General features: G+C 33.5%; 1 protein-coding gene across 1 annotated transcript in view; it reads left to right on the forward strand.

The window, feature by feature from the left end:
• Nucleotides 1–23,927, forward strand: part of HTR2C (5-hydroxytryptamine receptor 2C) — a 115,884-nt gene that overhangs the window by 75,382 nt on the left and 16,575 nt on the right. Inside the window, exon 3 of the mRNA XM_029240626.1 lies at nt 1,995–2,195. Within this exon, the coding sequence (XP_029096459.1) occupies nt 1,995–2,195 (201 nt within the window). The remainder of the gene's footprint in view (nt 1–1,994; nt 2,196–23,927) is intronic.

Here is a 23,927-nt window from a genome sequence, read left to right on the forward strand (position 1 = left end):
AGCGGGGAAGGGCATTATTACTGACCTTACAGAAATTAAAAGGATTATAAAAGAATAAATGAACAATTGTACTCCAACAAACCACATAACCTAAATAAAATGGACAAATGACAAATTCCTAAAAGCATGCAAACTACTAAAAGTGACTCAAGGGACTTCCCTGGTGGCACAGTGGTTAAGAATCCACCTGCCAATACAGGGGACTCGGGTTCGAGCCCTGATCTGGGAAGATCCCACATGCTGCGGAGCAGCTAAACCCATGCGCCACAACTACTGAGCCTGTGCTCTAGAGCCCATGAGCCACAATTACTGAGCCTGCATGCCACAACTACTGAAGTTCGTGTGCCTAGAGCCCATGCTCCACAACAAAGAGTAGCCCCCACTCGCTGCAACTAGAGAAAGCCTGTGCGCAGCAATGAAGACCCAACACAGCCAAAATAAATAAATTAAATAAATTAATTTTTTTTTAAAAGTGACTCAAGAAGAAATAAAGACTCTGATTAGACTTTATAACAAGTAAAGACATTGCATCAGTAATCAAAAAACCTTCCAACAAGACAAGTCCTGGACCAGATGGCTTCACTGGTCAAATTTTATCAATTATTTAAAGAAGAACTAATACCAATATTTTTCAAACTCCTACAAAATAAAAGATTAGGGAATATTTGTAACTCATTCTATGAGACCAGCATTATCCAGATACCAAAGCCAGATAATGACATCACAGGAAAAGACAATTATAGACCAATATCACTTATGAATATAGATGCAAAAGTCCTCAACAAAATGCTAGCAAACTAAATTCGGCATCATATTATACACCGTGACCAAGTGTGACTTATCCCAAGAATGAAAGGTGGTTCAGCACATAAAAAATCAATTAATGTAATGCATCACATTAATAGAATGAAGGTAAGAAAACCACGTGATCATCTCAAATGATGTAGAAAAAGCATTTAACAAAATCTCTCTTTCATCATTAAAAACACAGAACATACTAGGAATAAAAGGAAACTTCCTCAACATGATAAAAGGCATGTATGAAAAACCCACAGCTAACATATCCTATTCAATAATGAAATAATGAAAGATTATTCTTTAAGATAAGGAGAAAGACAAGATATCTGCTTTCACTACTTATATTCAACATTGTACTGGAAATTCTATCTAGAGAAATCAAGTGAAAGAAAATTAAAGGCAGAGGAAAATTGGAAAAGAAAAAATAAAATTACCTCTCTTTGCAGATGATGTGATCTTACATATGGAATATCCTAAAGAACCCACACAAAAAAATATAGATCTAATAAATGAATTCAGCAGAGTTGAAGGTTTCAAGATTAATACATGAAAATTAGGTATAGTTCTAAACAAGAGCAATGAGCAATCCATAAAGGAAATTAAGAAAATTTCATTTATGAGAGCATGCAAAAAATTTTCAACTGATAAGAGCATCAGCCATAGAAAAGAATGAAGTACTGATAGAAGCTACAAAATGGATGAACCTCAAAAAGAAAGAAACCAGACACAAAAGGTCGCCTATTGTATGATTCCACTTACATAAAATAACCAGATTAGCTAAATTCAAGAGACAAAAGGCAGATAAGAAATTGTCAGGGGCTGGGGGTGGTGGCGAAAATGGAGAGTGACTGCCTAATGGGTAGTGGTTTCCTTTTGCAATGATGAAATGTTTTGGAACCAGAAAAAGGTGATGGTTGCATAATGTTGTGAATGGACTAAATGCCTCTAGATTGTACATTTTAAAGTGATTAATTTTATAATATGTAAATTTTACCTCAATAAAAAATAATGTATGTAACACTGAATGCATTATCATCATCATCGTCATATCATTACTATGGAAAACAATGTTTACCAAATTTTACTTTCTTTTATAAACGTAGATTATGAGAAGAAAAAATACGTAGACTAAATTTAAAACTACAGTTGGTATAATTTACATAACATGTTCTTGTCTTCTCTCTGTTCTCTTTCAGATTATGTCTGGCCATTACCTAGATATTTGTGCCCCGTCTGGATTTCTTTAGATGTTTTATTTTCTACAGCGTCCATCATGCACCTCTGCGCTATTTCGCTGGATCGGTATGTAGCAATACGTAATCCTATTGAGCATAGCCGTTTCAATTCACGGACTAAGGCCATCATGAAGATTGCTATTGTTTGGGCAATTTCTTTAGGTAATTAACTTTCTTGGCCAGTAGAATTGCAGCGGCTATGCTCAATACTTTCGGATTATGTACTGTGAACAACGTACAGACGTCGACTGGTAACATTTGCGTTTAATCGGGATTCTTCTAGTTAATAATTATTCTTAACCTATTTATCTGATATTTAGGTTAACAATAATGTAAGAAATGTAAAGTATATAAATATGCAAATGTAAAGTTTCCATTTATCCTGCTAAATTATTTTATGTGTCAAAAATGCCAATGAATTCTGCAACACAGACACATAACCTTTGAGATAATTAAAACGATTTGAAGAAAACAAAGATACATGGTAAAATCTAAATTTTTAAAATGCAGCTTTTAAATCTTAGAAGAGCTCAATCTATCCCAGAATATTAATCTTAATATTTTTATTCTAATTCTATATCTTCAGTGGAAAACTTTATAGTGCAAGATGAATCTTCACAAAGTAAACATGTCAAAATTTATGCTGTTAATCAACCTAAAATATACTATTTCCCCTTCACTTTTAAATATCTCCTTGAATTCTGGTTATACAGAAACAAAAACATCTATTGGTTTCTTTAAAGATTTGGGGGAGGTTAAAGGGAGAGAAATGATCATCTTACTGCTTTTATTTAAAATATTCATGCTCAACAATACTAATATTCAAGTCACAAAATTAAACCAATTGGAATATAAGGGATTTTACAATCCATTTTTTCCTTTTTTTTCTCCTACAGTTGGAACGTACATTTAGTGTCTCATTAAATAATTCCTCTTCAAAGTTATGTTTCTGTAAAAGATTCTGATAAATTTTACAATATCAAGATGTCTTTACTGATATCATCTAAAGATCTTGACTCTGGGTTCATTGATAAAATAAATTTAAGTTTTAAGATTGTTCTATTATAGGTGAATGCACACACACACACACACACACACACACACACCCTTTGGATAAAAAACAATGAAATTTCTCCAAGAAAAAAAAGTGAATCTATATACACAATTTGACCTACATATTCAAGGACTTACACATTTTACCCTCTCCATCATGAAGACCTTCTCTCGAAAGATGCCAGTTCTTACGGCACTTACAAAGGAAATACACAGCTAAATTAAATCAGAATATTAAAAGCATCACCTTCTAACAACTGCAGACTGGGTAATTTGGACTGACTCTTGTGCTAAATACAACAAAAATATGGGGAAAATACTATAAGCATTGAGAAGCTAATAAGAAAATCTACAAACAATAAATGCTGGAGAGGGTGTGCAGAAAAGGGAACCCTCTTGCACTGTTGGTGGGAATGTAAATTGATAAAGTCACTATGGAGAACACTATGGAGGTTCCTTAAAAAAACAAAAATAAAACTACCATACAACCCAGCAATCCCACTACTGGGCATATACCCTAAGAAAACCATAATTCAAAAAGAGTCATGCACAACAATGTTCAATGCAGCTCTATTTACAATAGCCAGGACATGGAAACAACCTAAGTGTCCATCGACAGATGAATGGATAAAGAAGATGTGGCACATATATATAATGGAATACTACTCAGCCATGAAAAGAAATGAAAATGAATTATTTGTAGTGAGGTGGATGGACCTAGAGTCTGTCATATAGAGTGAAGTAAATCAGAAAGAGAAAAACAAATACCGTATGCTAACACATATATATGGAATGTAAAAAAAAAAAAAGGTTCTGAAGAACTTAGGGGCAGGGCAGGAATAAAGACGCAGATGTAGAGAATGGACTTGAGGACACAGGGAGGGGGAAGGGTAAGTTGGGACAAAGTGAGAGAGTGGCATGGACATATATACACTACCAAATGTAAAATAGATAGCTAGTGGGAAACAGCCACATAGCACAGGGAGATCAGCTCTGTGCCTTGTGACCACCTAGAGGGGTGGGATAGGCAGGGTGGGAGGAAGACACAAGAGGGAGAAGATATGGGGATATATGCATACGTATAGTTGATTCACTTTGTTATAAAGCAGAAACTAACACACCATTGTAAAGGAATTATACTCCAATAAAGATGTTAAAAAAAAAAGATAGTGAGACATCCATAAAAAGACAGAAATCCAGGAAAAATGATTATGACTTTTGGGTCACATCTGCTAATGAGGCATTTGCAAACCTGAAGATGTGATGACAGGTTGAGAAGCTCATTCAAGTCTCACGAGCCTGGCAAGGGTCAACGAACTTGGGCTTAGTTTGGGATCCCAAAGGACTGTACACTAGAAGTAAGGATGAACCAGGGTTAAACCATCCTTGGCATGGAGTTCAGGCCTGGTTCAAGCCACCCATCTAAGCAAAATAATATTGAGCCTGGAAATTGGATTAAGGTGATTTCATAGTCTTCACCTTTCCAATTTTCTTGGTATAAACAAAAAAATCCTTATCATCCTAGGCATCAAATGACTTCTTTCAATAATTTTCAATTCCTGTAACTGAAATACAATGATAAAGAGACACATGAAGAAACAAGACAAATGAACTAGATATAACACAATAAAAGATAATACAAATGAACCCACAGGCACTCAAGATAGTTGAATTACCTGACATAGACTTTAAACAACTATTTGTAGTGTGAACATGGAAATTACAAGCTGAACTTACATATTTCAGCAAGAAACTGCAAGCTGTAAAGGGTGACATTTAAGATATAAGAAACAACGAGAAAACCTGGAGCTCAAACATATGAAAACCTTAGAACTCAAAGACAGATTAGACATGGCTAAAGAGAGCATTACTGGAGGTCAGTCAGAAGAAACTGTGATGAATGAAGCAAGGAAAATCAGAAGGATATAAAAGAGAAAATAAGAAGATAATGGACATACAGTACAAAGTGAGAAGAATTCCATAAGGTGAGAAAAGAATGGCAGAAAAGCAATATTTGAAGAAATAATGGCTTTTCAAATTGATGAAAAACACCGATTCTCTCATTTAAAGAGCTCAACAAGTCTCAAGCAGAATGAATAAAAAACAATCAACATTTAGACCCATCATTGTGACATTGCAGAAAAAGAGAAAACATATATCAACCTTAAAGAAAAAAAGATCAAGTTAGTTCAGTAGAGCAACGATAAGATGGATGAATGCCTTCTCAACAGCAACAGTGAAAACTAGAAGATATTAAAATGATAGTGTCAGTGTGCTGATGAAAAGTGAATACTGGGACTTCCTGGGCAGTCCAGTGGTTAAGACTCACACTTGTACTGCAGAGGGCGCATGTTCGATCCCTGGTCTGGGAACTAGGATCCCGCATGGCACAGGGAGTGGTGAAAAAAAAAATTTTTTTAAGTGAATGCTAAATTAGAATCATATATTCAGCAAAATTATACCTCAAGAATCAAAGTGAAATAAAGACATTATCAAGCAAAAACTAAGAGAACGTGACAAAAGCAGTCTCCTGCTTAACAAAATACTAAAGGGTGTTCTTCAAACAAAGGAAAATGGCCACAAAAGGAAGGTTGGAGATGCAAGAAGCAATTAAGTGCAATGAAAATGGTAAATGTGTAGTTAAATATAAATAAACATTGACTGTATAAAACAATAATGATAATGTCTTACGGCATTCAGTATATTAATGGAACTAAAATGCACAAAACAATAGCATATAAGAACAGAGGGTTGAAAGTAAACTTTTATCATTGTCCAGGAGAAAAATAAAAATGATATTTAGTATTAAGCTTTGATGAATAAAGTATAACTGTCTGTTCAACGGTAATCACTAATAGAAAGGAAACGTTTACCTTCCAAATTTTTAGAAGAATATTAGAGAATAATATAACAAATCCAAAAGGAGGCAATAAAAGATAAAAAATAGTAACACAGATCAGGTGGGAAAATATAGAAACACATACTAAGATGGCAAAATTAAAACCAAATATATCCATAATTATATTAATTGTAAATGGGACTAAATATTCTAAGACTGTCAGATAAGATTTGAAAAAATAATCCAACAATGTGTTTATAAGACACATATATATATCATAAGGAAAGTAAGGGATTAAAAAGGTACTCCACACAAACACTAACCAACAGAAAGACTGTATAGCTATAGTAGTAATCTATCAGAATAGATTTTTCAGCAAAATCAATTATTTTAAAGAAAGAAGGTTACTTCATGATTATGAAGGAGTTAATTCATTTGGAAGACACAGAATAATGAATGTATGTATATAATATTATGGCCTCAACATTACTAAATTAAACATGGACAGAATTGTAAGGACAAATAGGCAAGTCTACAATAATGGTGTAAAATTTTAACACACCCTTTTCAGTGATTGTATGAGGACAATGAAAAAAGCTGAACTAATGGACAAGTGAAAAATACATATTCCTATCATTTGCATAAGAAATATTTATCATAATTGACCATATATTCGGCCATAAATTAATTCTCAATAAATTTCAAGTGTTGGAATCATAAAGTAATTCAAATTCAAATGAAATAGAAATGTTTACCAAAAGGTAACTAGAAAAATCTACATATATTTGGAAATTAAGAAATTATTTTCCAATAAACTATGACCCAATGGATTTAGAATCCACTGATGACTCTTCTCTGAACCATTTATTATTATGTGATTGTAAACTAATGATTTTTTCTCACTTTATTATTCTTTCTTCCTTTATTAGTTGGCATTGTACTGTAAGGAAGGTTTTCCCTCCCACTTTGTTATTCATTTATTCATATTGGTAAATACTCTTGAATTCTTTTGTAATCAATATAACTTAATTCATTACTGTCCTTAATTATTTTGACGCTCAAATTATCCCAGATTTGTCCGATAACTCCTTTTGTTATGTCCCATCAGCACATTAAGCACTTTCTTACTTTCTGTCGTTGATTTTGCCAGATTTACCCTTTATTTTCCATGTCCCAGTTCTGAAATCAGTTATTCCATACAAGGAACCCTTGGGTTTTTTTAGTGGTCAGAGGTTTTACAAACAGATATGGTATCTAGGTACACTCATTGCTTTATCTATGCCTTTAATTCCAATCCAGTAACACAGGATTCTTCTGCTACCTTCCCAATTCCTTGTTATTCCTCACCTTTCTCACAATGAGTAACCTGATCCTCAAAAGCATCAATATATTTATTTAATATTTATATTTTCTAAATCCTACAATATGAAAATTCATTTCAGAATTGCTATCCTCATACCACTAAATAAATAAAATGCTATGTTTAAAATTGTATTGCAATTTTTTTTTGGTTTTTGGGTTTTTTTTTTTTTTTTTGCCTTTAGAATGTTTCCCACTGAGGTTATATGTCAAAGCATTCTGTTCAAAATATTACAATTAATACGGATATTTTCTTCTGCGTGGTTCTGTTACCAATTCTTTAAAGTTAGGGATTTTTTTGGTTTCTGTATGCATTCAGTATTGATTTACCCTACCTTGCTGCCTTTATTTTTTAATATGTAAGACCTTAATATTATGTTCCAAAGTATGCAAATAGTATACTCAGAGAAGTGTCACTCTTTCTTCTCTCCCTTGGTTAACCCATTCAATAATTTCTAGACTACACTTCGAAGTTTATTTTTTCAAAAAACTATATATATTCTTGTTTCTTCTTTCTTAGATAAAAGATAAAATACTACATACATGTTAACACTTTGCTGTTCTTTACTTTGTAATATGTCCTGGGAATTCCTCTCTATCCATTCATAGTAAGATGGTAGATGTAAACCCAAATATCATGTAAATGACCTAAACACTGTTTAAAAGCCAAATTCCTTTTTTAAATGCTCATTAGTACTGCATTTTATAGATATATTGTAATTTATTTAACCAGTCTCCTGTGTAGTATGAGCATTTGTTTCTAATATTTTGTAATTACCAATAATTCCACCAGAAATAATCATTCTCTCAGTGTGTGTGTGTTTCATATTTTTGAAAGTTTAATTTCACCAAAAATTCCTCTTTCAGTCTTTCATAATGAAGTAAGATATTAGCTGTAGGGCTTCCTGGTGGCGCAGTGGTTGAGAGTCTGCCTGCTGATGCAAGGGACATGGGTTCGTGCCCCGGTCCGGGAAGATCCCACATGCTGCGGAAGATGTTAGCTGTAGGTGTTTTACAGATGTCCTCTATGAGGTTGAGGAAGTTCCCTTCTATTTTTTGTATGGTCACTATTTTATCATAAAAACACATTGCATTTTGTCCTTTATTCTATTAATATCACGTTACATTGATCGATTTTCACATGCTGATACAACCTTGCATTCTTTGGATAAATTCCCCTGGGTCTTGATGTATACTCATTTTTATATGTTGCTGGATTTGGTTGGCTAGTATGTTGTTGAGGATTTTTGTACTTATATTAAGAAAAAGTACTGGTCTGTGGTTTTTCTTTTTATATGACATCTTTGTCTTTTTTTTGGTATCAGGAGTAATACTAGCCCCATAAAATGGGATGGGAAATATTCTTTCTTTTTCTATTTTTTGGAAGAGTTTTTGAATGATTGGTGTTAATCCTTTAGATATTTGATAGAATTCACCAGTGAAGCCATTTGGGCCTGAGCAGTACTTAGTGGAGTTTTTTTAATGTCAAATGGAATCTCTTTACTGTAACAGGTCTATTCATATTTTCTTTTTCTTTGTGAATTAGTCTTCATAGCTTGTGTATTTTTTTTAATTCATGTATTTCCATATAAATTGTAAAGTTTTTGTTCTAATTCTGTGAAAAATGCCTTGGTAATTTGATAGGTATTGCATTGAATCTGTAGATTGCTTTGGGTAGTATAGTCATTTTGACAATTTTGATTCTTCCAATCCAAGAACATGGTATATCTCTGCATCGACCCCAAATAGCCAAAGCAATCTTGAGAAAGAAAAATGGAACTGGAGGAATCAGGCTCCCTGACTTCAGACTATACTACAAAGCTACAGTAATCAAAACAGCATGGTATTGGCAGAAAAACAGACATACAGATCAATGGAACAGAATAGAGAGTCCAGAAATAAACCCACACACCTATGGTCAACTAATCTATGACAAAGGAGGTAAGAATATACAATGTAGAAAAGACAGTCTCTTCAGTAAGTGGCGCTGGGAAAACTAGAGAGCTGCATGTAAAAGAATGAAATTAGAACATTCCCTAACACCATACACAAAAATAAACTCAAAATGGATTAAAAGCCTAACTGTAAGGCCAGATACTATAAAACTCTTAGCATAGGCAGAACACTCTCTGACATAAATTGCAGCAATATATTTTTTGATCCATCTCCTAAAGAAAATAAAATCAAAAGTAAATAAATGGGACCTAATTAAACTTAAAAGCTTTTGCACAGAAAAGGAAACCATAAACAAAACAAAAAGACAACCCATAGAATGGGAGAGTATATTGGCAAATGAAGCGACTGACAAGGGATTAATCTCCAAAATATACAAATAGCTCATGCAGCTCAATATCAAAAAACAAACAACCCAGTCCAAAAATGGGTGGAAGATCTAAATAGACATTTCTCCAATAAAGACATACAGGTGGCCAAAAAGTACATGAAAAGATGCTCAACATCACTAATTATTAGAGAAATGCAAATCAAAACTACAATGAGGTATCATGTTACAGCAGTCAGACTGGCCATCATAAAAAAATCTAAAAACAATAAATGCTGGAGAAGGTGTTGAGAAAAGGGAACCTTCCTACACTGTTGGTGGGAATGTAAATTGGTACAACCATTATGGAAAACAGTATAGAGGTTCCTTAAAATACAAAAAATAGAGCTACCATATGATCCAGCAATCCCACTCTTGGGCATATATCTGGAGAAAACAATAATTCAAAAGGATACATCCACCCCAGTGTTCATCACAGCACTATTTACAATAGCCAAGACATGGAAGCAACCTAAATGTCCATTGGCAGAGGAGTGGATAAAGAAGATGTGGTACATATATACAATGGAAAATTACTCAGCCATAAAAAGGAATGAAATAATTCCATTTGCAGCAACATGGCTGGACCTAGAGATTATCTTACTGAGTGAAGTAAGTCAGACAGAGAAAGACAAATATCATATGATATCACTTATATGTGGATTCTAAAAAAAAATTGTACAAATTTTGAATGAAAGAATGAGAATAAGGCAAGTTCAAATTCCACAAAACACTGTTCTTACGGAAGTAGAGCTTTCTTCTTGAATAAATACTCCCCGAATTACTGAAAGACTTTGGCATATTTCTGGAGTTCTGATAGGTTGATTTTGACAATATTTTCCAGTGTTCTCATTGTTTTTATAGATAAGAGCATTTTTATGTCTTTATCACCATTTCCACTAATGTCACCTTCAGTTGTATCATCATTCTTTACTTTAACCTCCTTTTGTCTTTATAATTAAGCTAGGTTTCTTATAGATAAAATATAGTTGTCTTGTTTATTTATCTAATCTTGCAATCTCCACTGCTCATATTTATGTCTTTTATATATAATGTGATTATTGGTATAGTTGGGTTTAAAACTAATCTTTTGCTGTTTATTATTTGTCCCTTTTTTATTGTTGTTATTTTCTGTCTTTTTTTTTTCTTATTCTTTTCTCAATACTCAATCACCTCAGGGTCTCTTTTATTAACTCTTTCATCTTCTGATCAGCAGTTACTGCTTCAATGTTCTTTGCATATCTAGTACTTTTAATTGTATGCCCAGCATTGTGGGTATTATATTATAAAAGCCCTTGATTTTGTCATCTTTCTCTCGTAAGTGTTAAATTTTATTCTAACTGAAAGTTAAATTATCAGCATACCACCTGGATACTGTATTAGATTCCTAGCGCATAGCCTTACTTCAGTCTCAACTAAAGGCCCTGAGTATTTTCCAAAGACGGTCCACTATGCGTATACGATCTCTAAAATCTCAGCTTTGCTTTCCAGCCTTCCAGTGTCTGTTATATGCTAGGACCCCAAGAGGCTTACCTAGGTCATTTGCATCTCAGGAGTTGGCCAAAATCATGAGAAGAAATTTTATGCAAGTTTCAGAGAATCCCCTGTGTGTCTGTCCATTCTCTCCTGGCTTAACACCCAAATTTAAGTCTCCATTCAGCTCTGAAATGTTATTTATGTCTCAACTTCCCAGCAAAAGTGCTACACTTTGACTGGGCTCTATTTCCTTAAAACATAGTTTCAAAATTGCTCATCAGGAGGAAGCTTGTGTAAACGTGAGCTCAAACATGGGCTTCCTGTCTCTTAAAGATTGTAGCTTTGCACTTTAGCTTATCCAGTAAATAGAAACAATTGTATAATGTATTTGGTGCAGCCTTGTTTTTTGTTGCCAAGGTATAATTTACATACAATAAAATGTACAGATTTTTATGCATAGTGATTGATGAGTAAGAAAAAATGATAATTTCTATGTAACCATCAGAAATAAAACAAGATTTAAAGTAATTCTACTGCTCGATAATTGTCCCCATTCACTTTCCAGGCAGTACACCTGTAATGGGACAACCATTGTTCTTTATTACTAATATTTAGTTTTAACTTTCCCAGATATTCAAATAAATGAAAATAAACATTGCATTCTTTTATGTGTCTATCATCTTTTTTCAATATAGTGATTTTGAGATACATCCATTTTGTTGTGCTTATCATTAACTTGCTCTTTTTTATTGCTAAGTAACTATCATTGCATGAATATACTACCAGTTGTTTATTCAATTATCTCCAGATGGATATTTACATTATTTTCAGTTTGGGACTATTAGGAATAAAATTGGTATGAGAATTATTTTTCAAAGTCTATTTTAGGTTCTCTGTTTTTATTTCTCTTGGGTAAATACTTAGGAATGGAATTGCTGGGTCAAAACAAAGTTGTACGTTTATCTTTATTTAGAAGAAACAAACAAACAAACTACCAAACCAGTTTTCAAAGTGGCAGTACTATTCTGTATTCCCACCAGCAACATATGTGAGTTCTAGTTGATCCATGATTTCATTGCCACTTGGTAATGCCAGTTGTTATTATTTTTTTAGCTAATTGTAGACTTACGGAAAAGCTGCAGAATAGCACAGAGAGTCCCCTTACATCCCTCATCCTACTTCACTGAATATTAACATTTTGTATACCCATAGTGCAATGATCAAAAACAGGAAATCATCATGTCGTACAGTATTATTAACTAAAGTACAGATTTTGTTCAAATTTCACAACATTTTCTGCTAGTGTCCATTATTTGTTTTCATACCTTATTCAGGATTCCACATTGTATTTAGTTGCATTGAGCAGGTTCAGCTGCATCCAACAAATTCTGATAAATTCTCTTTTCATTTTTATTCGGTTCCAAATATTTTCTAATTTTCCTTGTTATGGCTTCTTAGATACACCCATCATATAAAAGTGGACATTTAATTTCCAAATATATGGGGGAGGGTAAGTATCTTTTGATATTAATTTCTCATTTTGATATTAATTTCTCATTTAAATGCTTTCTTCTCTGCAATCACCCTCTGTGTTTTTTTCAGTCTTTTAACTTTATTGACGCTTTCAATAGCTAAGTCAAAGATCTCTCTTGGTAAATGTCACATTGCACTTGAAAATATGTGGGTTATTTCCAAATACCTTTGATAGTGATTTCTAACAAAATTCCACAGTAATAAGAGAACAGACCCTGTATGATTTCAATACCTTTAGACCGTGAAATTTTTGCACCTTGTTTTATGTCCCTGGATATGTTCCAGTGTGTCCTGGTTTATAGTCTATAGGCACTTGAATAGAATTTGTATCTTGCTGTTGTGTGAAAGTTGTATAAATCTTAATTATGTTGAATTGGCTCATAGTGCTTTTCAGGTCTACTATATCCTTCTACTTTTCTATTCATCTTATTAATTTTTGAGAGTTTGATATTGAAACTCCAACTAAAAGTCTTAATTTATCTACTTCTCCTTTCAATTCCGTTGATTTTGCTTCATGTATTTTGGAACTGTGTTATTAGGTGCATATATTTTTTTAAATTATTATATCATCCTGCTATATTAACCCATTTTTAGTTATGCAATCTCCCTCTTTGCCTCTAATGCTAATCATATTATTAAGTATATGTTATCTGAAATTAATATGTACTATAGTGTCTTATGCATATCATTTCATGTAGTATATATTTCAATTCTTTACTTTCAACTTATATGTATGTTCATAATCAAAATATATCTCATGTTAGCAGCAAAAAATTTAATCTCTCTTTTCTTTTTAAAACTTTTTATTCAATCTGTTACCTTTAACTTTTGATTAGAGGGTTTAGTCAATTTACATTTAATGTGATTATTGATATTGCTTTTGACATTTGTTTTCTATTCATCTTTTATCTTTATTGTTGCTCCATTCCACCTTTCTGTTTACTTTTTTCTTATCATGATATAGTTAATATACCTAAAATTTACCATTTTAAGTGTACAACTCAATACTTTTTAGTGTATTCACAAGGTTGTACAACCATCACCATTATTTAATTATAGAGCATCTTCATGACACCAAAAAAAAAGTATTTAAAAGAGTCATTCCCCAATCCCTCTCACCCCAGACCTTAGAAATCACTAATTTACTTTTTATTTCTATGGATTGGCCTACTCTGGACATTTTCTATAAATAGAGTCATACAATATGTGACCTTCTCTATCTGCCTTCTTTCAAATATCATAATGTTTTTCAATTCTTCTTTGTTGTAGCATACATTAGTACTTCATTTACCTTTTTCCTTTCTTTATTAGATTTTAGCAGTTGATTGAGAAATAATTCAGATATAATTCACCTAGTTAAAGTATATAATTCAATGTTTTTTAATATTTCATAGATGTGTGCAACCATCACCTCTATTAGTTTTAAAACACTTTTGTCACCACACAAAAAAAAAAAAAACCTTATAAGTATCACCACCCCTACCTACCCATCCCCCATGCCTAGGCAAGAACTAATCAATTACCTGTCTCTATAGGTGTGCCTACTCTGGCAATAGATGGGATATCATGTAGTTATGATCATATAATATGTGGTCTTATGTGACTGGCTTTTTCACTCAGTAATCTTTTAAGTGTGAATAACATTCTGTTGTATGTATATACCACCACTTATTTTTTCACTCTTCCACTGATGGGCATTTGGGTTATTTCCAGTCTTTTTTAATCATGAATAATGCTGCTGTGAACATTCATGGAGCAATTTTTCTTTGAACACCTGTTTTTAATTCTCTTGCGTATATAACTAAGGAATTCCTTGATCACATTGTAACTGCCAAATTATTTCCAAAGCTGATGTACCATTTTAAATTCCCATCACCCTTATAGGAGGACTCCAATTTCTTCACATTGTTACCTACATGTTTTGCTGTTTATATATATGATTATACCTGTCCTAGTATGTATAAAGTGGTATCTCATTGTGATTTTGATTTGCACTTCCTTAATAGCTAATGATGACGAGCATATTTTCATGTACATATTGGTCATTTGTATATCTTCTTTGGAAAGATACATATTCATATCATTTGCCCAATTTTAATTGAGTTGTCTATCTGTTACTATTGAATTGCAAGCATTTTCATATATTCTGGATGAAAGACACACAGAAGACATATGACTTCTTAGTATTTTCTACCACTGTGTGAGTTGTCCTTTCACTTTCTTGATGGCATCATTTGCAGTACAAAAGTTTTTAATTTTGATGAAGTTCAATGTATCTATTTTTCTCTTGTTGCTTGTGCTCTTAGTGTCACGTTTAGTAAAACATTCTTAACACTGGAATTATAAGGGTGTATCCCTATGTTTTCTTCTAAAAGTTGTATAATTTTTACCTCTTACATTTAGGTCTTTGATTCATTTTGAGTTAATTTTTGTAAATGGTGAAAGGTAAGGATCCAACTTCCTCCTTCTGTATGTTGACATCCAGTTATCCCAGCACCATTTAAAAAGACTATTCTTTCCCCCTCGAATGGTTGTCTTAGTTTTTACAGGCTATTGTAACAAAATACCATAAACTAAGTGGCTTATAAACGAAAAAATATTTATTTCTCACAGTTCTGGAGGCTGGGAAGTCCAAGATCATGGCACTGACAGATTGGGTGTCTGGTGAAGTCCCACTTCCTAGATGGCCATCTTTTCACTATGACCTCACATCTCAGAAAGGCAAGGGAGCTTTATCTAGCCTCTTTTATAGGGCACTAATATCATTCATGAGCACTCTGCTTTCGTGACTTAATCATTTCCCAAAAGCCCCACCTCCTAATAGCACCTTGGGGGTTAGGATGTCAACATATGAAGTTTGAGAGGGACACAATCATTCAGACCATAGCAATGGTCCTGGCACCTTTGTTGAAAATTAGCTGATTATGGATACATAGGTCTACTTGAGCACTCTCAATTCTATTCCAGTGATCTGTATGTCTATTTTTATGTCTGTACCTCATGGTCTTGATTATCATTATTTTGTAGTAAGTTTTAAAATCAGAAAGTGTGAGTTCTCATACTATGTTCTATTTCAAAATTATTTTGACTATTCTGGGTCCTTTGCAATTCCATGTGAATTTTAGAATTGGCTTGTCAATTTCTACATACAAAGAAGTCAGCTGGGATGCTGAAAGGAATTGCGTTGACTCTTTTGATCACTTTGGAGAGTACTGCCATCTCAACAATTTTAAATCTTCTAATCCATAGACATATGCTTTTTTCCATTCATTTAAATTCTTTGCTTTCATTCAACAGTTTTGTACTCTTCAATTTAAAGGTTTTAGATTTCTTTTGTTAAATTTATTCCTAAGTACTTTATTCTTTTCAGTGCTATTAAAATTGCATTGGGTTTTTTCTTTGAATTTTATTTTATTTTTTTTATACAACAGGTTCTTATTAGTTATCTATTTTATACATATTAGTGTATATACGTCAAGCCCAGTCTCTCAGTTCATCCCACCAACTGCCCCCTGCCCGCTTTCTCCCCTTGGTTGCATTGTTTACTTAATTTCATTTATTGGATTGTTCATTGCTAGTGTATAGAAATATAATTGAATACCAAAATAATAGCACACTGAATGTGGCAACATTTTAAAAAATTACATACCATGATCAAGCGGAATTTATCCCAGATATGAAAGAATGATTTAACCTCAATAGAATAAAAACAAAAAACACATGATCATCTCAATATATGCATAAATAGCATTTGAAAAAAAAATGTCCATTTTTTAAAATTGAAATATTATGGATGTATAAAATTGTTTAAGATGCACAGGATGTTGGTTTGATACATTTATATATTGCAGTATGATTGCCACTATAGTGTTAGCTAACACCTCTATCACATCATATAACAGTCATTACTTTTTTCGTTTTAAGAACAATTAAGATCTAGTCTCTTAGCTACTTTGAAGTTTATAATAGAGTATTGTTGACTATAATCACAATGCTGTATGTTAGCTCTCCAGGACATATGTAGCTACTAGCTCCAAGTCTGTACCTTTAAAAAACATATCCCCAATTCCCTCACCCACCAGCCTTTGGTAACCACCATTCTGCTCTCTGTTTTTACAGGTTTGGCTTTTTTAGATCCCACATATAAGTGACATGATATAATATTTGTCTTTCTCTGTCTTACTTACCTCATTTAGCTTAAAGCCTTCAAGGTCCATCCATGTTGTTGCAAATGGCAGGATTTCCTTCTTTCTCATGGCTTAATAATACTCCATTATATCATATATATCATCCATTGATGGACACACAAGTTGTTCTCATTTTTTGGCTATTGTGAATAATACAAAAATAAACACTGTAGTGAATATATCTCTTTAAAATCCTGTTTTCATTTCCTTTGGATATATATACCCAGAAGGGGAATTGCTGGATCACATGACAGTTCTATTTTGAATTATTTGAACAACTTCCATATTGTTTTCCATAGTGGCTGCAACAATTTAAATTTCCTCCAACAATGTGCAAGAGTTCTCTTTTCACCACTTCCTCTCCAACACTTATTATCTATTGTCTTCTTGATGATAGCCATTCTAACAAGTGTGAGGTGATACCTTATTTTGTGTTTTTTTAATATATATTTATTTATTAGGTTGCACCTGGTCTCAGTTGTGGCAGGTGGACGCCTTAGTTGTGGCTCACCAGTTCCCTGGTTGTGGCATGAGAACTCTTAGTTGCAGCATGCATGTGGGATCTAGTTCCCTGACCAGGGATTGAACCCGGGAACCCTGCATTGGGAGCACAGAGTGTTATCCACTGCACCACCAGGGAAGTCCCTCTTATTGTGGTTTTGATTTACATTTTCCTGATGATTAGTAATGCTGAACATCTTTTTATGTACCTAATGGCTATTTATATGCCTTTTTCTGAAAAAAAAAGTCTACTTGGTTCCTGTGCCCATTTTTTATTGCGTTGTTTGTTTTTATAAAATTCAGTTGTATGAGTTCTTTATATATTTTGAATATTAACCCCTTATCTGATATATTGTTTGCAAATATTCTCTCCCATTTCACAGGTTGCCTTTTCATTTTATGATTTATTTTTTGCTGTGCAGAATCTTTTTTTAGTTTGATGTAATCCTAGTTGTTGATTTTAGCTTTTGTTGTTTGTGTTTTTGGTATCATATCAAAAAAATTATTGCCCAGTCCAATGTCAAGGAGCTTCTTCCTCCTTTTCTTCTAGGAGTTTTATGGTATCAAGTCTTATGTTTAAGTCTTTAATTCACTTCTAGTTAACTTTTTGATTGATGTAAGATAGGGGTGCAATTTTATTTTTCTGCATGTGGTTATGCAATTTTTCCAACACTATTTGTTGAAGAGACTATCCTTTCCCCATTGAGTGTTCTTAGCTCCACATCAAATATTAGTTGACCATATATGTAGGAGTTAATTTGGGGGCTTTCTATCCTGTTCCATTGGTCTATGTGTCTATTTTTATGCCAGTACCATACCATTTAAATTACTTTGCAGTATATCTTGAAGTGTGATGTCTCCAGTTCTGTTCTTCTTTCTCATGATTCTTTGGCTATTTAGGGCCTTTTGTGGATCCATACAAATTTTAGGATTGCTTTTTCTATTTATGTGAGAAATGCCAATGGAATTTTATAGGGATTACATTGAATCTATAAATGGGTTTGGCAGTATGGACATTTTAGCAATATTAATTCTTCCAATCCATGAACATGGGGTAACTTTCCATTTGTTTGTGTCCTTTTAAATTTCTTTCATCAAGGTCTTATAGTTTATATTGAACAGATCTTTCACTTACTTGATTAAATTTATTCCTAAGTATTTTATTGTTTTTGAAGCTATTGTGAATGGGATAGTTTTCTTTATTTCTTTTTCAGATGTTTTGTTGTTTTTGTATAGAAATGCAACTGATTTCTTTTTTTTCCCCTCTTTTTTGGATTTCCTTCCCATTTAGGTCACCACAGAGCACTGAGTAGAGTTCCCTGTGCTATACAGGAGGTTCTCATTAGTTATCTAGTTTATACATAGTAGTGTATATGTGTCAATCCTAATCCCCCAGTTCATCCCACCCTCCCCTTCTAAATCCAGTATCTGTGACCAATAAATATAGTTTACTTATATTGACTTCTCTTTTCACTGATTGTGGTTCCCACCTTTCTGTTCCTTTGGATAGCTAATAACTTTTGATTTAAAACTGGACATTTTTATACTTTGTGATATTCTGGAGTTTGTTTTCTCTTGTGAAGATTATTGTTTTTGCCTTATAGTAGGCAGTTACCCTTCTGTACTCAAACTATAAAACTTGTGTCCCTCACATTATGCAGCATCTAATGCCTTTGCTCAGTTTTCTTGGCTTCCAGCTTCTACTTTTTTAGTGTATTCCTCCTATATTTCTTCTGTGCCTGCGTAGTTTAAAGATCAGTCAATAACCGAGGTAGAGTTTATATACAGATTTACAGGTGTTATTGAGGAATTCTGCATCTATGTATATAAATGATATTGTTCTATAAAAGTCCTATCAGATAAAGTCATCAGGTTTTCATATCAGGGTTATGCTGGCCTCATAACATTAGTGAGGGGTATTTCTTACTTTTCCATTTGTGTAAATTTGATGTTTCTCTCTTAAACGTTTGAAAGAATTAATCAATGAAGCCATTTGGATTTGGAGAAGTTTTTAAATATTAGTTCAATTACTTTAATAGATGAAAAGAATTTTCAATTTTCTATTTCTTTCCATTTTGACTCACTTTAGTTCATAGCCAGTGAATAAGGCAAATATAAATAATAGAGATAACAAAGATTGGGAGAATGGTGGTGCAGTGGTTAAAAATCCGCCTGCCAATGCAGGGGACATAGGTCTGAGCCTGGTCCGGGAAGATCCCACATGCTGCAGAGTAACAAAGACCGTGCACCACAACTAGTGAGCCTGTGCTCTAGGGCCCGTGAGCCACAACTACCGAGCCCATGTGCCACAACTGCTGAAGTCTGCACTCCTAGAGCCTGTGCTCCACAACAAGAGAAGCCACTGCAGTGAGAAGCCCACACACCGCAACGAAGAGTAGCCCCCACTCACCACAACTAGAGAAAGCCCACGTGCAGCAACAAAGACCCAACGCAGCCAAAAATAAATAAAATATTCCCAGGTGACGCCAATGCCACCGGCCACAGACCATACATTAAAGAGCAAGGGGTAACATAGTCATTTAGGTTAATAAATAAATAAATTTATAAAAAAAAAGAAAAAGATTGGGGGAAAAGTTAAAACTTTTTAACTTGAAGATAACAATTGTCTATGTGGAAACTCTTAAGGAATCTATTATACTAAAAAGAAAACTACTAATATAAATAAATAAATTTAGCAAGATATGACTGTATGTGTCTTCATATTTAAAGTTCATCTCTTTTAGACAGTGATAGTCTTGCTTTTTTATCCTACTATAAAAAGTGCTGTCTTCTAACTGGAGTATTTGGTCCAATTACATTTTATATAATTATTGATATGACTGGATTCAAGTCTGACATCTTGTTATTTGCTTTCTATTTGTTTCATTTGATTTTTGTTCCTCTGTTCTTCTTTTCTTGCTTTCTCTTCTGTTTACCAAATATTATTAACATTACATTTCAGTTCCTATATTGTTTTTTTAACCACACATCTTTTAAATTATATTTAGTTGATCTAGGTTAATCTAGGAATTACCACATGCTTTCTTAGCTCATAACCATCCTTAAATTCAATAATATACCACTTTCCCACTTCAGACTTCAGAAATGTAAGAAATTTAAAATAGTATAATTTCATTTACCAAGCCTTTTCTTTTTGTTCTTGTTTTCATGTATGCTACTTCTACATATATTACTGACATAACCTTAAATTTAAATTATTTTTGCTTCAAAACCTCATTTATACATTCTAAGAAATTAGGATAAAACAAAAGTTAGTCTTTCACATTTACTTATGTATTTACCATTTCACATGCTCCTCTTTCCTTTTGTAGATCTGAACTTCCACCTGGTATCATTTCCATCAACCTCTAAAGACCTTCCTTTAGCATTTCTTTTAATGAAGATCTATTAGCAACAAATTCTTCCAGCTTTAGTTTAGCTGAAAAACGCCTTAATTTTACCCTTATTTTTGAAGGATCTGTTCACTGAACATAAAATTCTGGTTTGACGGCTGTGAGTTTGTATCATTTATATTTATTCTCTTAAAAGAAAGTTTTATTATCTTCCATTCTCTATGGAATCTGATGTGAAAGTCCTTGGATATTTCTATATTAATCTTCTCTATGAAATGTGTCATTTTTCTCTGGCTACCTTTTAGATTTCTTATTTATATTGGTTATAAGTACTTTGATTATTATATTCTTATGTTTTGTTTCCTTTGGGTTTATTCTACTAGAGATTTGTTGAGCTTCATAGATCTATAGGTTAATGCTTTTCACCAAATTTGAGAAGTTTTTACCACTATTTCTTCAAATGTTTGCCTGCCCCATTATTTATCCTCTTCTTAGACTCCAGTTTACATGTCAGAGTGCTTTATATTGTCCCACAGGTCACTGAAACTCTATTTTTAAATTTTTTTTTCTTTTTGTTCTTCTGATTAATTTGTATAAATATCTTCAAGTTCATGGTTCCTTTCTTCTGCCATCTCCACTTGTCTGTTAAACTTATGCAGTTTATTTTTCATTCAAATATTTAACCTTGTAATTCCAAAACTTCCATCCTGTTCATTTTACAATTTACAGTTCTCTGCTGAGAGTTAGCATCCCTTAACCCATTAGGACCACGTTTGCCTTTAAGTCCTTGAACATCTTAATAACAGTTGCTATAAATTCCTTATCTGATCATTCCAATATTAAGTAGTACAGGGAATCTTTTTTCATTGACTGCTTTTTTGTGTAATTAATATCTTAATTTCTTATTTCTTAGCCTATCTATATTTTTGTAATTTTATGCAGGGCACTGTAAATGATACATTGAAAAGAGTCTGGAATGTGTTGTTTCTTTTAAAGAGTGTTCAATTTGGGGGTGGCATGCTATTTTCTTTTCTTTATTATGGGTCACATTTTTCTGTTTCTTTGTATATTTAGTAATTTTATACACATACTCTTATGGAGGCCTTGTTTTTGCTTTGTTATGGTGGGTTCCAGGTTTGCTTTTATTCCTAGGTCAAATCCTTTATTCTCAAGAAATTGGCTTTTTTCCTAAGGCATGCTCCTTCTGAGTATAGATGAAAAGGCCAGGGTGTTTACTAAGCTTTCCTGACTTGGTGTGATGCAAACTCCCAACTCTGTTTCCTTTTCAGTAGAAAACTGTTGAGAACTCTATTAAATATTTTCAACCTCTCAAATGTTGCTTGCTCCATGAGTTCCTTGGAGAGTCACAAATAAAGGACTCAGGTGTCAAACAAGAATGTGAGGGAAGTTTGTACAGAAATTTTAAACCCCCTCCTGCCTATAGCTTGTCCTCTTTCTGATTGCACAGTCCCCTGTAGTTTCTACCTGCTTTTTGTTCACTCTCAAGTATCTTCTCATGTTGGGTGTTTTAAATTTTGTTCAAGCTTTTGATTGTTGTCAGCAGGAGACCTAGTCTTCTATAAACTATTCCATCATTATTAGAAAATGATAGTATTTACTTACAAGTTCTTATAGATTTTTGTGGCAGGAAGTTAAATCTGACTCTGATACCAGCTATTGAATCATGACTATAGCTGGGAGTTTGTACATTTTTGTTTTTAATTTTTTTTTTTTTCCGGTACGCGGGCCTCTCACTGTTGTGGCCTCTGCTGTTGTGGAGCACAGGCTCTGGACGCGCAGGCTCAGCGGCCATGGCTCACAGGCCCAGCCGCTCCGCGGCATGTGGGATCTTCCCGGACCGGGGCACGAACCCGTGTCCCCTGCATCGGCAGGCGGACTCTCAACCGCTGCACCACCAGGGAAGCCGTGTACATTTTGATGGTGAAAAAAATTTGCATTTTTTCTTCTAGTTTTATTGAGATATAATTGACATACAGCACTGTATAAATTTAAGGTATACAGCATAATGGTTTGATTTACATGCACCATGAAAAGATTACCAGAATAAGCTTAGTGGATATCCATCATCTCATATAGATACAAAATTTTAAAAATAAAAGTTTTTTTCCTTGAGATGAGACCCCCTTCCCTCTTAATAACTTTCATATATAACATACAGCAGAGTTAATTATATTTATCATGCTGTACATTGTGCCCCTAGTACTTATTTGTCTTATAAGTGGAAGTTTGTACCTTTTGACTGTCTTCATCCAATTCCCCCTCCTCCCACCTCCCGCTTCTGGTAACCACAAATATGATCTCTTTTTCTATGAGTTTGTTTATTTATACATTATACATTTCAAATTGGTCACCATGAGAAGTATAGTTACAGTATGTCACCATACAAAGATATTACTTAATTGTTGACTATATACACCACACTGTACATTTTATACTCATGACTCATTTATTTTGTAACTGGAAGTTTGTACCTCTTAATCTCCCTCAACAATCCTCTCCTTCCCTACCCCCCTCCCCTCTGGAAACAACCTGTTTGGTCTCTGTATCTATGACTCTGTTTCTGTTTTGCTATGTTTGTTCATTTTGTTTTTTAGATTCCACATATAAGTGAAATCATACAGTATTTTGTCTTTCTCTGACATTTCACTTAGCAAAATACCCTCTATGTCCATCCATGTTGTCATAAATGACAAGATTTCATTCTTTTTTATGGCTGAGTAATGTTCCATTGTGTGTGTGTGTGTGTGTGTGTGTGTATACCACATCTTCTTTATCCTTTCATTTATTGATGGGCAGTTGGGTTGCTTCCATATCTTGGCTATTATAAATAACACTGCCATGAACTGGGAGGGCATATATCTTTTCAAATTAGTGTTTTTGTTTTCTTTGAATAAATACCCAGGGGTAGAATTGCTGGATTATACAGTAGTTCTATTTTTAAATTTCTTGAGAAATCTCCATACTGTTTTCCATAGTGGCTGCACCAATTTACATTCCCACCAACAGTACACAATTGTTCCCTTTTCTTCACATCCTCACCAACAATTATTTGTTGTCATTTTGGTAATAGCCATTCTGACAGGTGTGAGGTGATAGCTCATTGTGGTTTTGGCTTGCATTTCCCTAGTGATTAGTGATATTGAGGATCTTTTCATGTGCCTGTTGGCCATCTGTATATCTTCTTCAGAAAAATGTCTACTCAGGTCCTCTGCCAATTATTTTAATGGAATATTTACTTTTTATGTGAGTTGT

Source organism: Monodon monoceros, unplaced genomic scaffold (assembly GCF_005190385.1).
Source record: "Monodon monoceros isolate NGI ecotype Baffin Bay Population unplaced genomic scaffold, NGI_Narwhal_1 Super_Scaffold_22, whole genome shotgun sequence".
Lineage (NCBI taxonomy): Eukaryota > Metazoa > Chordata > Mammalia > Artiodactyla > Monodontidae > Monodon > Monodon monoceros.